We start from the raw sequence: 14,971 nt of genomic DNA on the forward strand, positions 1-14,971 counted from the left end.
ATATATATATATATATATATATATATATATATATATATATATATACATACACACTTTTAAACCCTTAACAATCCAGCACTTTGTCATATACCATATCCCTTTAAAACACTGTCAACACACTTTTATTATTAAAATATCCATTTATCAGTCAATCTATATTTAGATTGAATAACAAAACAATTTCTTCTATTTTTCAATGTAAATTTGGCTTAGCACACCTTTGGGTTAGAGCTTAAGCAAAAGCCAGGATCTGAGTTTTGCACCGTGCCCCATAGAAGTCTATTAGATGAGGAATTTAGTGTGGTCAAGGCTTTCACTCAAACTGAACCATTTTACTTTCAAATTGTTATATTAGTGCAAGAATAAGAGCACTATTGATTTCACTTGAACTGTTTTAGTGCTCAATAGCATTAATATTTTTGTGCTCCACTTTTAATCTAGGCCTATGTGGGCCCTAAAGTCAAAAAAAGGCCAAATAATAGGATATGTTCATTTAAGTCCTGCCTTCTGTGTTATTTAATATTGAGTAGGCTGCCAATAACGTGTGTAACTGTAAGTTCTACCAACATGCTGGTCAATATTCCCACTGCCCATATCTCTATAACACAACACATTATTACAGGCCTATTAAGAAACAATTAACAATCTGATATTATAAAGAAGACATGAATAAAAAATATAATCTTCTGCTCTTACAAGTGAACACCCATTAATAAATTAACAGAATGAACATATAAAATAATATCTAATTAAGCTTTTCTGTGTGGAACAGAATAGGTAACTTACTTGTCTCTGCTGTCTCATACTCGCTGTCTCTCAAAAGTTCAAAGATGTCCACTTCCAACCTGGCTTTCCCTTGTCGTTCAGGTGCCCGATTTATCCTTTCCTTGGCCAAGGTTATAGATAGTCTTTCTCCTCTACTGCATTCCATTGGGTCATCCAAAATTGCAGCTGTTAAGTAAAAAAGGTATTGGTTAGACTGATGGGTTTGTTATTTCAGTAGGATAGATTAATGCATAGATTATTATATTTGCTGAGAGACATGAACAAAAAGAGTAGGGTGAGTTTTCAATTAGTTGTGGGGTTGTAATATAGATATGCAATTACATAAATGCTGATAGACAGATATCTGCTCTTCCTGTCATTTTATCACCAGCCCACACTTGGTACTTTAAGAGTATCATTGTCTCTTAACTTGACGTTGTAGGTATCCAGAATATCCAGGTGGTGTGGTAGATAAGACAGGCTCAGGCTTCAATATGGTACAACATATATTTATTTAAAATGGTATTTAAAAACATTCGGTTAGATTACGAGTTGTGCGTTATTACGAGTCTTGCAGGTACAGGTGTACCGCTCACTTTTTTGGCCAGACTTGGAAATACCGCAAATCCACTTACGTAAATTGCGTATCCTCTTTTTTCAATGGGACTTGCATAACGCTGTTATTACGAGTCTGCCGAAAAGTGAGCGGTAGACCCTCTCCTGTCAAGACTGGTACCACATTTTAAAGTCAGTAGTTAAGAGTTTTACACTACAACGCCGTAGCATAAAACTCTTAACTAAAGTGCTAAAAAGTACACTAACACCCATACACTACCTATTAACCCCTAAACCGAGGCCCTCCCGCATCGCAAACACTAAAATACATTTTTTAACCCCTAATCTGCCGAACCCGACATCGCCGCCACTATAATAAACATATTAACCCCTAAACCGCCGCACTCCTGCCTCGCAAACATTAGTTAAATATTGCACACTGGTCTAAAAGAGGCTGCTTCCGGGTGGTAAATCGCCATAGAACAAGCCACTGAGCTGTTGTTCGTTCCTGGTAGAGCGCTTCTCTCTTTGTATGCAAATTATTATGACCCTGGGGAAGTCTCCCTATGGGTGATGGGGGAAACCAGACGTGGACTCCTTGCCCAGTGTGCTTAGAGGAATGTGGCTGCACCTCACTGACGAGGCCCATAGGAGGCCGAAACGATCGTCTGGGGTTGTCATGTTCCTTGTTCAGAGGAGAATTGCCTGGTATTTCGGGGCTGGACTGACCTTACTTGGCGGGATCAGACTGATATACTTCAGGTAAGTTTTCTTCTGTGAAAAGCACACTGGTCTAAAAGAGGCTGCTTCCGGGTGGTAAATCGCCATAGAACAAGCCACTGAGCTGTTGTTCGTTCCTGGTAGAGCGCTTCTCTCTTTGTATGCAAATTAGTTAAATATTATCAACATCTAATCAGCTGTCCCTAACATCATCGACACCTACCTACATTTATTAACCCCTAATCTGCCGCCCCAAATGTCGCCGCCACTATACTAAAGTTATTAACCTCTAAATCTAAGTCTAACTCTAACCCTAACACCCCCTAACTTAAATATAATTAAAATAAATCTAAATAAAAATTACTATCATTAACTTAATAATTCCTATTTAAAACTAAATACAAAATATTTATATGATGTAATATTTATATGCTGTAATAATTGCTGTATTTTGTGATAGTCCCAGTCAGTATCTTACATCAGCATTCCTTGCATTGTTACATTGTAAGATAATTAAATTCCAGATTTACATTTTGTTTTGGGTTTTATCCATTCTAAGAAAGTATTAGACAAATGTCTAATTTATCTGCTATATCATATTGGTCAAATGTTCAAGTTCATGATTGGAAGTCAGATTAAATGTTTCAAATAATATACCATATCTATTTAAATCAAGTATGCATTACTCAACAGCTGTACACCCTTATGCTTTGAATTGACCAGGCTATTTAAGGGTGTAAACCGGATACCCATTATGGTCTATGAATAAGGCTACCTACCAGCCGAAACGCGTAAGACCAACTGGCTGCTGCGGAGTAATGGCATATCTTTTTTACTCATTTTCTTATAACCCCATTGCTTTTTGAGTGTATTTTTTATGTGTTCTTTTTATATCATTAAAACTTACCACATTTTTTCCTTAGTGGATCGCTGGATTTTTGTTTTTTCTTGAAAACTATATACTTACCTATAAAATAAACCCTAAGATAGCTACAATATAACTAATAGTTACATTGTAGCTATCTTTGATTTATTTTTATTTTACAGGCAAGTTTGTATTTATTTTAACTAGGTAGAATAGTTATTAAATAGTTATTAACTATTTAATAACTACCTAGCTAAAATAAATACAAAAGTACCTGTAAAATAAAACCTAACCTAAGTTACAATTACACCTAACACTACACTATAATTAAATTATTTCCCTAAATTAAATACAATTAAATAAAATTATCTAAAGTACAACCCCCCCCACTAAATTACAGAAAATAATAAACAAATTACAAGATTTTTAAACTAATTACACCTAATCTAATCCCCCTAACAAAATAAAAAAGCCCCCCGAAAATAAAAAAAAAGCCCTACCCTACACTAAATAACAAATAGCCCTTAAAAGGGCCTTTTGAGGGGCATTGCCCCAAAGTAATCAGCTCTTTTACCTGTAAAAAAATTACAAATCCTCCCCCAACATTAAAACCCACCATCCACACAACCAACCCTACTCTAAAACCCACCCAATACCCCCTTAAAAAAAACACTAAGTTTGTGGGCTGATTGCTGCTCCGTTTGTTAATGCTGTGATAACATGCATGAATCTAGAGCATGTCAGTGGGATGTGTATCAATGGACGGTAGGAAGTGCATGATTGGGTATGTGCTTGTTACGGTACCAACAGGATACCAAGGTTAATACCAGATGACAATGTCCTGCATAGACAATCAGCAATTCACAACCCCGATCAGTTTCCCCTCAAACATGAGACCAAGCTCCACATTTCAGGTTTAAAACAGAATGACATTTATTAAAAGGCTATGCCTAGTATTTATGCAGGTCTGACCCCCCCCCCCAGATGGGGATTGAAAGACTGTTGTACATTACATGGAGGGAACAAGCCCTTTGACATGATACAATAGAATTATATTACTTAAACACTTCAACCACAAGACACTCTTGGCTCTTCTTATCACTTAGGCGTTTTCTCTCTGGAGATGATCAAACAATAGAATGCTTAGCACTAATTAAATTATAGCTGGAGCCAGCAACTTGTGTTTAGAAAATAGTTTCTTAAAGCTAAACACAGTTAACTCCTTCAGTCCTGACAGAATGGTCTGTCACATAGCTCCCCCCCTTGTGGAACACTCCGGCAGACCCGGCTTGACCCTTTTGCGGGTCAACCTGGGGATGACCGGACTAGGAGGTGGTAGGCATGTCAGTTTGCCAGGATAATCCATCTGTATTCCCGTTATGAGAGAGAATTCCTGTCCATACAAACAAGGGTTCAACTTCCTCAGTGCCCAGACTAGGGCTAAACAGTCCTTCAATATCTCATCAGCTTCCTTACGAGTTTTTTGTACCTGCTCTTTATAGGTATCCACAATCCCTTCATACTGACATAGGGTGCCCTTGAGTTGCTGCACCTCACTATGAGCCAGCGTCAGCTTCTCCTCAAGTGTTGCTAAGTTTGTCTTTAATGTTTCATGTCCCACTCTCAAGCTGGTGTTTTCTGCAGTCTGTCGGTGCAGCTGGTCTAGCAGAGATTCCTCTTCTAAACGTGCTTTTTCCTCTGCACTCCTCTTCTCTCCCGCTAGCACTGTTACATGATTATTTAACGTGACCATTTCATCCTCTACGTGGCTCTTCTCCTTCATCAGCGCATTGTAACGTGACTCCCACATATCAATAGCAGATAGAGATTTACTGAGCTCAGCGTCCTGGGGCTTAGCAGCAGGTGGGTCAGTCTCTGCTGCACGGATCTGGGCACGGGTAGTCACAGGGTTAACATCAGCGGGACCCATAGGAGAGTAGGCAGAAACAAGGGGGGCCAAGTCATTTCCAAGAAGAACATCAGCAGGTAAATCCTTCATGACCCCCACATTCACAGGTCTAGCGCCCACTCCCCAATCCAAATGTACCCTGGCAACAGGTAGGCGGAACACAGTGCCCCCTGCTACCCTCACAGCCACAGTGTCTCCAGTGTGCTGTTTCTCAGACACCAAGTTCTTTCGAAGCAAGGTCATGGTAGCACCAGTATCCCGTAAACCACTGACCTCCTTCCCATTCACTTTAACCAGTTGCCGGTTATTCCGGTGGGCAGCTTGCACAAGGTCTGCCTCATGTAGGATGCCCCAGCATTCTTGCGCCTCTACGTAGTGGGCCGCAGGCTGAGGATTACGTGGGATTCCGCTGGTGGGTCTTCTCCAGGACTGTGCTTGGTTCGCTGCATTTAGGGGACACTCTGGTCTTTTGTGCCCTAGTTGCTTACATCCAAAGCACCGAATCGGTTGTGAGTAGCCCCGCGAATTGAACCGGGCTCTCTGAGGGTAGTTAGTGGCCAGAGGCCGTGTGGTATAGCGGTGCGCCGGGGGTTGGTAACTGGCAGCTGCTTGGGTGACTGGGGGTCTGTACTCCACTCTAGCAGGGGGCTTAGTGGTAGCAGTGTCCAGTTTGCGGGCATCCGTATACTCATCTGCCAAGCGAGCCGCTTCATGCAGGGTGGAGGGTTTACGGTCCCGAACCCACTCTCGAACTCCTGCGGGTAACTTGTCGAAGCAATGTTCCAACAGGAATAGCTGCAGCACCTCTTCCCCAGATACGGCTTGGCACCCCGCTATCCAGTGAGCTGCTGTGCGGTGCACCTTACATGCCCACTCAAGGTAGGAATCACCAGCTAATTTAACAGTGTCTCTGAACCGCCTCCGGTATGCCTCCGGTGTAACCGCATACCTGGAGAGCAGAGCCTCTTTTACAGTATTATAATCCCCGACTTCCTCATCTGGAATGGCCCGAAAAGCCTCACTGGCCCGGCCGGATAATTTTCCGGATAATATCATGACCCAGTCCTCTGCGGGTACCTTGTGTAGTGCACATTGCCTCTCAAAATCCGCAAGGTACCCATCAATCTCTCCTTCTGTTTCCAGGAAGTTTTTAAAAGCTGCAAAATTTACTTTTCTCTTTTCCACTGGGTTTGCTGCAGCGCCGCTTTGGCGAAGTAGGTTGGCCTCCACAGCTGCTATGACCCGGTCGATAATTTCCGCAGATGGGTTGGGGCCATAATGTGCCAGTCTTATTTTAACCGCCCGATCAAAGCTTGCTTCTGCGGGGGTTCTGTCTGCTATGCTGGGCCCATTGGTTACTTCTGTCCCTGGTACTCTTTCCATCTTAGTCAGTATTGTAATAATCCCCCTCTTCCTGAGGTTACTGGCTTGTGTAGTTGCTCTTCTGGGTGATAAGGTTCATTCCGTCGCTTGCCACCAATTGTTACGGTACCAACAGGATACCAAGGTTAATACCAGATGACAATGTCCTGCATAGACAATCAGCAATTCACAACCCCGATCAGTTTCCCCTCAAACATGAGACCAAGCTCCACATTTCAGGTTTAAAACAGAATGACATTTATTAAAAGGCTATGCCTAGTATTTATGCAGGTCTGACCCCCCCCTCACCCAGATGGGGGTTGAAAGACTGTTGTACATTACATGGAGGGAACAAGCCCTTTGACATGATACAATAGAATTATATTACTTAAACACTTCAACCACAAGACACTCTTGGCTCTTCTTATCACTTAGGCGTTTTCTCTCTGGAGATGATCAAACAATAGAATGCTTAGCACTAATTAAATTATAGCTGGAGCCAGCAACTTGTGTTTAGAAAATAGTTTCTTAAAGCTAAACACAGTTAACTCCTTCAGTCCTGACAGAAGGGTCTGTCACAGTGCTTAAGGGGTGTGAACTAATAAATGGTAGAGAGAGCGTGATTGGATATTTCTGTGGGGGTGTGTACGTCTTGTGAAGGTGTGTGAAAACGTCATCATGACGTGGTAGACAGTGTAAGAGAATGTGTGAGAAAATAGGATCATGTGAGAATATAACCATTAGTATGTGGAAATATCTTATTAATGTCTAAGTGACAATCTATTGTGCAATTAAAATTATTAACCAATGTTATTTTGATGTGTGATGTTGGGGATTTGCCTTAAACTGTTAAGGTCTAAACCCCCTATTACGTCCTACGTAGTGTAGCATAACATGAATAAATAAGACAGCACACCAAGTTGGGAGGAAAAGACCGGTCACGGTCACGTTTATTCAAATAAATGAATAACTAGTGCCTAATGTTATTCCAATTACCTTAGGCACTTAATCTTACTTCCAAACTTGGCAACAAGTTCGTATACAGAAATATCAGTTGGCGGCATCTTTCCCTAACCTAGCCCCTTTAGGTAGATGGTCAAGGCCCCTTTCGATATCTGCAGCGTGACACCCGGCTGTCACGCCCAATGGCACTGAGAGAGAGCTGTGAAGGTTCGAGATCTTCGGTCTTGTTCGCAAGGGAGAGGACCCCCAGACCGGCGCCTGGCGGGCGTAACCCCTCCCCTTTTTAGACCGTCACTCTTCTCTCCCCGTGCCCGCTCCCCAGGGCCCTGACCACCCACCTGCCAAGGCATCAACCCAACCCAGTAAGGTGACCTCGATCAATCGAATCGTACAACCCTATAGATGGAGGTGGGTGACTAAATTAAGAGCCTGGTCTTACATAAGGCTAGCTCAATTAAACCCACCCCTGCAGGGCTAGCTCACCCTACCACAGCTGCATCGCCACCAATTCACTGCTACTCTGGGGACGGGTGGGAGGGAAACTTTCTTCTTGAGGTCTGGAACCGAAAAGAGGCCGGATACTCTGCTGCAGGACCCTATAAATTTAAGCACAAACACTGCCTCCTCCTTTGCAATATTGTAACAAAAACACAATCTCACATTCTCCAGACTTCAAGTTGGTAAGCCCTTAATGTTGTCACAGGCCCACTAGAGGGCCCTCCACTCTCAGAATATGTGTCTTTTGAAATGAAAAACAAAAGGGGGTGTGTCTTATTGGTATCGTAGTGTATAGCCAATACCAAATTGATAATAACAACTAGTGTGTTGTTGATTCGAGAATAATGGGTGTGTGTGTGCTACCTTGCGAATAAAAGATTGTGTCAATCGTGATCATAGATTGACGCAGTCTTTCATTCGCAAGGTAAATCCCCAACATCACGCATCGAAATAACATTAGTTAATATTTTTTATTGCACAATAGATTGTCACTTAGACATTAATAAGATATTTCCACATACTAATGGTTATATTCTCACACGATCCTATTTTCTCACACATTCTCTTACACTGTCTTCCACGTCATGATGACGCTTTCACACACCTTCACAAGACGTACACACCCCCACAGAAATATCCAATCACGCTCTCTCTACCATTTATTAGTTCACACCCCTTAAGCACATACCCAATCATGCACTTCCTACCTTCCATTGATACACATCCCACTGACATGCTCTAGATTCATGCATGTTATCACAGCATTAACAAACGGAGCAGCAATCGGCCCACAAACTTATACTAGTTTGTAAATAAGGTATTTCTTTAAATCATGACAAAAGTTTTTGGTTGCGATATCACTTTGGCATCCATGATGCAATGTATCATCTTAACGATTTGGGTATAGTTTGTTTAAAATAAAACATGGGGAAAATGACACGCAAGTGTTGCAGTTTAAAATAACCAAGTTTATTATAAACCTCCAGGTACGCACATATATAGCTATAGTAATGTATAAACATAACTGTCAAGGCATTGATCCAAGGTAAAGAGAAAGAAAAGAAACCAAGAGAACAAAGAAAAAATGATAATAGGAGTAAATTAGAAAGTTGTTTAAAATTGCTGATCTATATCTGAATCATGAAAGAAAACATTAAGGTTCAGTGTCCCTTTAAGCAATATATTTTTATTTCAATATTTAATTTCTTTATGTTATACATCTTCACGTACGTAAAAGTAAGGAACACCCCTTTGAGGATTCACTGGGCCCTCTAGATAGTGTGTGGTTGAAATGAAATATAACAACCTATTTGACTCCAGGTTTACATTAATAAAGGGAAAAGAGCAGAAACTATTTTCCTTTCTTTGTAAAAAATGAATTAATTTATTTATGAGACCCTTAAGAAAAAAATTTGAGGCAAAAGACTCCTTTTTCAAAGGAGGAGTCCCATGACTCTCTAGCTGTCATATGGTTGATGAAAAACTGAATAGTAAAGCCCTTTAACGCTATTTATTTCAGATAAATAAAATGGATTGGTCCACAAGGCTTCACCGCCAATCGCTTGGGTAAGAAATTGATTTTTATTTTTGGTTGATTATTACCATTTGAGTAAAAATTCTCATAAAACGATCTAAACTGATATGATTATGTTCAGGACATTTTATATTTTGCCCACTTACCCAAAAATATTAAAGCGGAAACACATTGGCATTATAGAACTACAAAACGGTGTTGTCAATATATTCATGAGAACACATATATGCATGAGATCAGGAATTCAGAGCACAGGCGGTAAATTATGTATTATATTAAGAGAGACTGGTGTAATAAACATTCACTAAAGCAGAAACAAATATAATTGAGCAAACCAGTAGGAACCAACTGATATATTTGTCTCTGTATCCCTTTTTAATACACACATGCTTATTAATAGCATATTATTACAGCACTTCAGGGTATATTTTAATCATTTAGAAAAGCTTATGATATGATTTATTAAAAAGAATTCCCATTTGGAAGAAAATAGAGATCTTGATTAATATATAACATGAGATGCATGTTTGTTTTTTTATTTATATTTTTAAAGTATTTTTTATGTAGCAAATATCCCCCACTCACATTTTCCAATTCATAATAATTCTGTAGCTGTGCATGTGTCATTGCACTATATTGTACCTGCTCTTGCCAACTTGCGAGACCTTTCAGTCTAATAAGTACTTACCATTTGGCCATAAATTTTACATAAAAAGTTAAAAAGCAACAATTTTAATCTACATCTGTATAGTTTTATTTGTTGTCTTTCAGTGCTTCACACAGCAAAAATACTGAAGGAGCTATTGATTTTCTTAAGTAAACAGCAATCAGTCTGAGAAGAAATAATCCCTTTAGGTCTTCATTTCAAACATTGCACTGCTCCGTGTCACACACCCCAAGACCGGCCAAGATCCCAACTCATTAGCCAAAGCAATAACTCAGCACACAAGGCTTGTTTGAAAGGAGCACCCGTCACAGGAGTCAGTGATCAGTAACAGTAATGTTATGTACAGAGGTTCTGAGTAGCAGATTCCAAGGGATTTCTTCTGGGTGTTTGAAAGACCTCAAACAAAGGTCACACTACACTGGCCTTCAAACATATGTGTGATGGTGACAGATGGTCCCAAATGATTCTGTTTTTCTCACTATGTGGGTGAAAAGGCAGAATGAAAAATACGTCCACATGAAGTGAATGTTGTTGAAAGATCAGGAGCTTCAATGGACATAAAATCATTATATATATATATATATAACATAATTTATGCTTACCTGATAAATTCCTTTCTTCTGTTGTGTGATCAGTCCACGGGTCATCATTACTTCTGGGATATTATCTGCTCCCCTACAGGAAGTGCAAGAGGATTCACCCAGCAGAGTTGCTATATAGCTCCTCCCCTCTACGTCACCTCCAGTCATTCGACCAAAGACCAACGAGAAAGGAGAAGCCAAGGGTGTAGTGGTGACTGAATTATAATTTAAAAAATATGTACCTGCCTTAAAAAACAGGGCGGGCCGTGGACTGATCACACAACAGAAGAAAGGAATTTATCAGGTAAGCATAAATTATGTTTTCTTCTGTTATGTGTGATCAGTCCACGGGTCATCATTACTTCTGGGATACCAATACCAAAGCAAAAGTACACGGATGACGGGAGGGATAGGCAGGCTCATTATACAGAAGGAACCACTGCCTGAAGAACCTTTCTCCCAAAAATAGCCTCCGAAGAAGCAAAAGTGTCAAATTTGTAAAATTTGGAAAAAATATGAAGCGAAGACCAAGTTGCAGCCTTGCAAATCTGTTCAACAGAGGCCTCATTCTTAAAGGCCCAAGTGGAAGCCACAGCTCTAGTGGAATGAGCTGTAATTCTTTCAGGAGGCTGCTGTCCAGCAGTCTCATAGGCTAAACGTATTATGCTACGAAGCCAAAAAGAGAGAGAGGTAGCAGAAGCTTTTTGACCTCTCCTCTGTCCAGAATAAACGACAAACAGGGAAGAAGTTTGGCGAAAATCTTTAGTTGCCTGCAAGTAGAACTTGAGGGCACGAACTACATCCAGATTGTGTAGAAGACGTTCCTTCTTTGAAGAAGGATTTGGACACAAGGAGGGAACAACAATCTCTTGATTGATATTCCTGTTAGAGACAACCTTAGGTAAGAACCCAGGTTTAGTACGCAGAACTACCTTGTCTGAGTGAAAGATCAGATAAGGAGAATCACAATGTAGGGCTGATAACTCAGAGACTCTTCGAGCCGAGGAAATAGCCATTAAAAATAGAACTTTCCAAGATAACAATCTTATATCAATGGAATGAAGGGGTTCAAACGGAACACCCTGTAAAACGTTAAGAACTAAGTTTAAACTCCATGGCGGAGCAACAGTTTTAAACACAGGCTTGATCCTAGCTAAAGCCTGACAAAAGGCCTGGATGTCTGAATTTTCTGACAGACGCCTGTGTAACAAGATGGACAGAGCTGAGATCTGTCCCTTTAATGAGCTAGCCGATAAACCCTTTTCTAAACCTTCTTGTAGAAAAGACAATATCCTAGGAATCCTAACCTTACTCCAGGAGTAATCTTTGGATTCACACCAGTATAGGTATTTACGCCATATTTTATGGTAAATCTTTCTGGTAACAGGCTTCCTAGCCTGTATCAGGGTATCAATAACCGACTCAGAAAACCCACGTTTTGATAAAATCAAGCGTTCAATTTCCAAGCAGTCAGCTTCAGAGAAGTTAGACTTTGATGTTTGAATGGACCCTGAATCAGAAGGTCCTGTCTTAGAGGTAGAGACCACGGCGGACAGGATGACATGTCCACTAGATCTGCATACCAAGTCCTGCGCGGCCATGCAGGCGCTATTAGAATCACTGATGCTCTCTCCTGTTTGATTTTGGCAATCAATCGAGGAAGCAGCGGGAAGGGTGGAAACACATAAGCCATCCTGAAGTTCCAAGGTGCTGTCAAAGTATCTATCAGAACCGCTCCCGGATCCCTGGATCTGGATCCGTAGCGAGGAAGTTTGGCGTTCTGGCGAGACGCCATGAGATCTATCTCTGGTTTGCCCCAACGTCGAAGTATTTGGGCAAAGACCTCCGGATGAAGTTCCCACTCCCCCGGATGAAGAGTCTGGCGACTCAAGAAATCCGCCTCCCAGTTCTCCACTCCCGGGATGTGGATTGCTGACAGGTGGCAAGAGTGAGACTCTGCCCAGCGAATTATCTTTGATACTTCTATCATTGCTAGGGAGCTTCTTGTCCCTCCCTGATGGTTGATGTAAGCTACAGTCGTGATGTTGTCCGACTGAAACCTGATGAACCCCCGAGTCTTTAACTGGGGCCAAGCTAGAAGGGCATTGAGAACTGCTCTCAATTCCAGAATGTTTATTGGCAGGAGACTTTCCTCCTGACTCCATTGTCCCTGAGCCTTCAGAGAATTCCAGACAGCGCCCCAACCTAGAAGGCTGGCGTCTGTTGTTACAATTGTCCAGTCCGGCCTGCTGAAAGGCATCCCCCTGGACAGATGTGGCCGAGAAAGCCACCATAGAAGAGAGTTTCTGGTCTCTTGATCCAGATTCAGAGTGGGGGACAAATCTGAGTAATCCCCATTCCACTGACTCAGCATGCACAATTGCAGCGGTCTGAGATGTAGGCGTGCAAAGGGTACTATGTCCATTGCTGCTACCATTAAGCCGATCACCTCCATGCATTGAGCTACTGACGGGAGTTGAATGGAATGAAGGACACGGCATGCATTTAGAAGCTTTGTTAATCTGTCTTCTGTCAGATAAATCTTCATTTCTACAGAATCTATAAGAGTCCCCAAGAATGGAACCCTTGTGAGAGGCAAGAGAGAACTCTTCTTTTCGTTCACTTTCCATCCATGCGACCTTAGAAATGCCAGAACTAACTCTGTATGAGACTTGGCAGTTTGAAAGCTTGAAGCTTGTATCAGAATGTCGTCTAGGTACGGAGCTACCGAAATTCCTCGCGGTCTCAGAACCGCTAGAAGGGCACCCAGAACCTTTGTGAAAATTCTTGGAGCCGTAGCCAATCCGAATGGAAGGGCTACAAACTGGTAATGCCTGTCTAAGAAGGCAAACCTTAGATATCGGTAATGATCTTTGTGAATCGGTATGTGAAGGTAAGCATCCTTTAAATCCACTGTGGTCATGTACTGACCCTTTTGGATCATGGGTAAGATTGTCCGAATAGTTTCCATTTTGAACGATGGAACTCTTAGGAATTTGTTTAGGATCTTTAAATCCAAGATTGGCCTGAAAGTTCCCTCTTTTTTGGGAACCACAAACAGGTTTGAGTAAAACCCTTGTCCTTGTTCCGACCGCGGAACCGGATGGATCACTCCCATTAATAATAGATCTTGTACACAGCGTAGAAACGCGTCTTTCTTTATTTGGTTTGTTGACAACCTTGACAGATGAAATCTCCCTCGTGGGGGAGATAATTTGAAGTCTAGAAGGTATCCCTGAGATATGATCTCTAGCGCCCAGGGATCCTGGACATCTCTTGCCCAAGCCTGGGCGAAGAGAGAGAGTCTGCCCCCCACTAGATCCGGTCCCGGATCGGGGGCCCTCGGTTCATGCTGTCTTAGGGGCAGCAGCAGGTTTTCTGGCCTGCTTGCCCTTATTCCAGGACTGGTTAGGTTTCCAGCCTTGTCTGTAACGAGCAACAGCTCCTTCCTGTTTTGGTGCAGTGGAAGTTGATGCTGCACCTGCTTTGAAATTCCGAAAGGGACGAAAATTAGACTGTCTAGCCTTAGCTTTGGCTTTGTCTTGAGGTAGAGCGTGGCCCTTACCTCCTGTAATGTCAGCGATAATTTCTTTCAAACCGGGCCCAAATAAAGTTTGCCCCTTGAAAGGTATATTAAGTAATTTGGACTTAGAAGTTACATCAGCCGACCAGGATTTTAGCCACAGCGCCCTACGTGCCTGAATGGCGAATCCTGAATTCTTAGCCGTAAGTTTGGTTAAATGTACTACGGCCTCCGAAATGAATGAATTAGCTAGTTTAAGGACTCTAAGCCTGTCCGTAATGTCGTCCAGCGTAGCGGAACTAAGGTTCTCTTCCAGAGACTCAATCCAAAATGCTGCCGCAGCCGTAATCGGCGCGATGCATGCAAGGGGTTGCAATATAAAACCTTGTTGAACAAACATTTTCTTAAGGTAACCCTCTAATTTTTTATCCATAGGATCTGAAAAAGCACAGCTATCCTCCACCGGGATAGTGGTGCGCTTAGCTAAAGTAGAAACTGCTCCCTCCACCTTAGGGACCGTTTGCCATAAGTCCCGTGTGGTGGCGTCTATTGGAAACATCTTTCTAAATATTGGAGGGGGTGAGAACGGCACACCGGGTCTATCCCACTCCTTAGTAACAATTTCAGTTAATCTCTTAGGTATAGGAAAAACGTCAGTACTCGCCGGTACCGCAAAGTATTTATCCAACCTACACATTTTCTCTGGTATTGCAACAGTGTTACAATCGTTAAGAGCCGCTAAGACCTCCCCTAGTAATACACGGAGGTTTTCCAATTTAAATTTAAAATTTGAAATATCTGAATCCAATCTGCTTGGATCAGAACCGTCACCTACAGAATGAAGCTCTCCGTCCTCATGCTCTGCAAGCTGTGACGCAGTATCAGACATGGCCCTAGAATTATCAGCGCACTCTGTTCTCACCCCAGAGTGATCACGCTTGCCTCTTAGTTCTGGTAACATAGCCAAAACTTCAGTCATAACAGTAGCCATATCTTGTAATGTTATCTGTAATGGCTGCCCAGATGTAC

At 41.8% G+C, this 14,971-nt stretch overlaps 1 protein-coding gene across 1 annotated transcript in view; it reads right to left on the minus strand.

Annotated features, from left to right (window-relative positions):
* Positions 1-14,971, minus strand: part of GRIK4 (glutamate ionotropic receptor kainate type subunit 4) — a 777,161-nt gene that overhangs the window by 522,015 nt on the left and 240,175 nt on the right. Inside the window, exon 2 of the mRNA XM_053691193.1 lies at positions 787-951. Within this exon, the coding sequence (XP_053547168.1) occupies positions 787-931 (145 nt within the window). The 5' untranslated portion in view covers positions 932-951. The remainder of the gene's footprint in view (positions 1-786; positions 952-14,971) is intronic.

Source organism: Bombina bombina, chromosome 8 (genome assembly GCF_027579735.1).
Source record: "Bombina bombina isolate aBomBom1 chromosome 8, aBomBom1.pri, whole genome shotgun sequence".
NCBI lineage: Eukaryota > Metazoa > Chordata > Amphibia > Anura > Bombinatoridae > Bombina > Bombina bombina.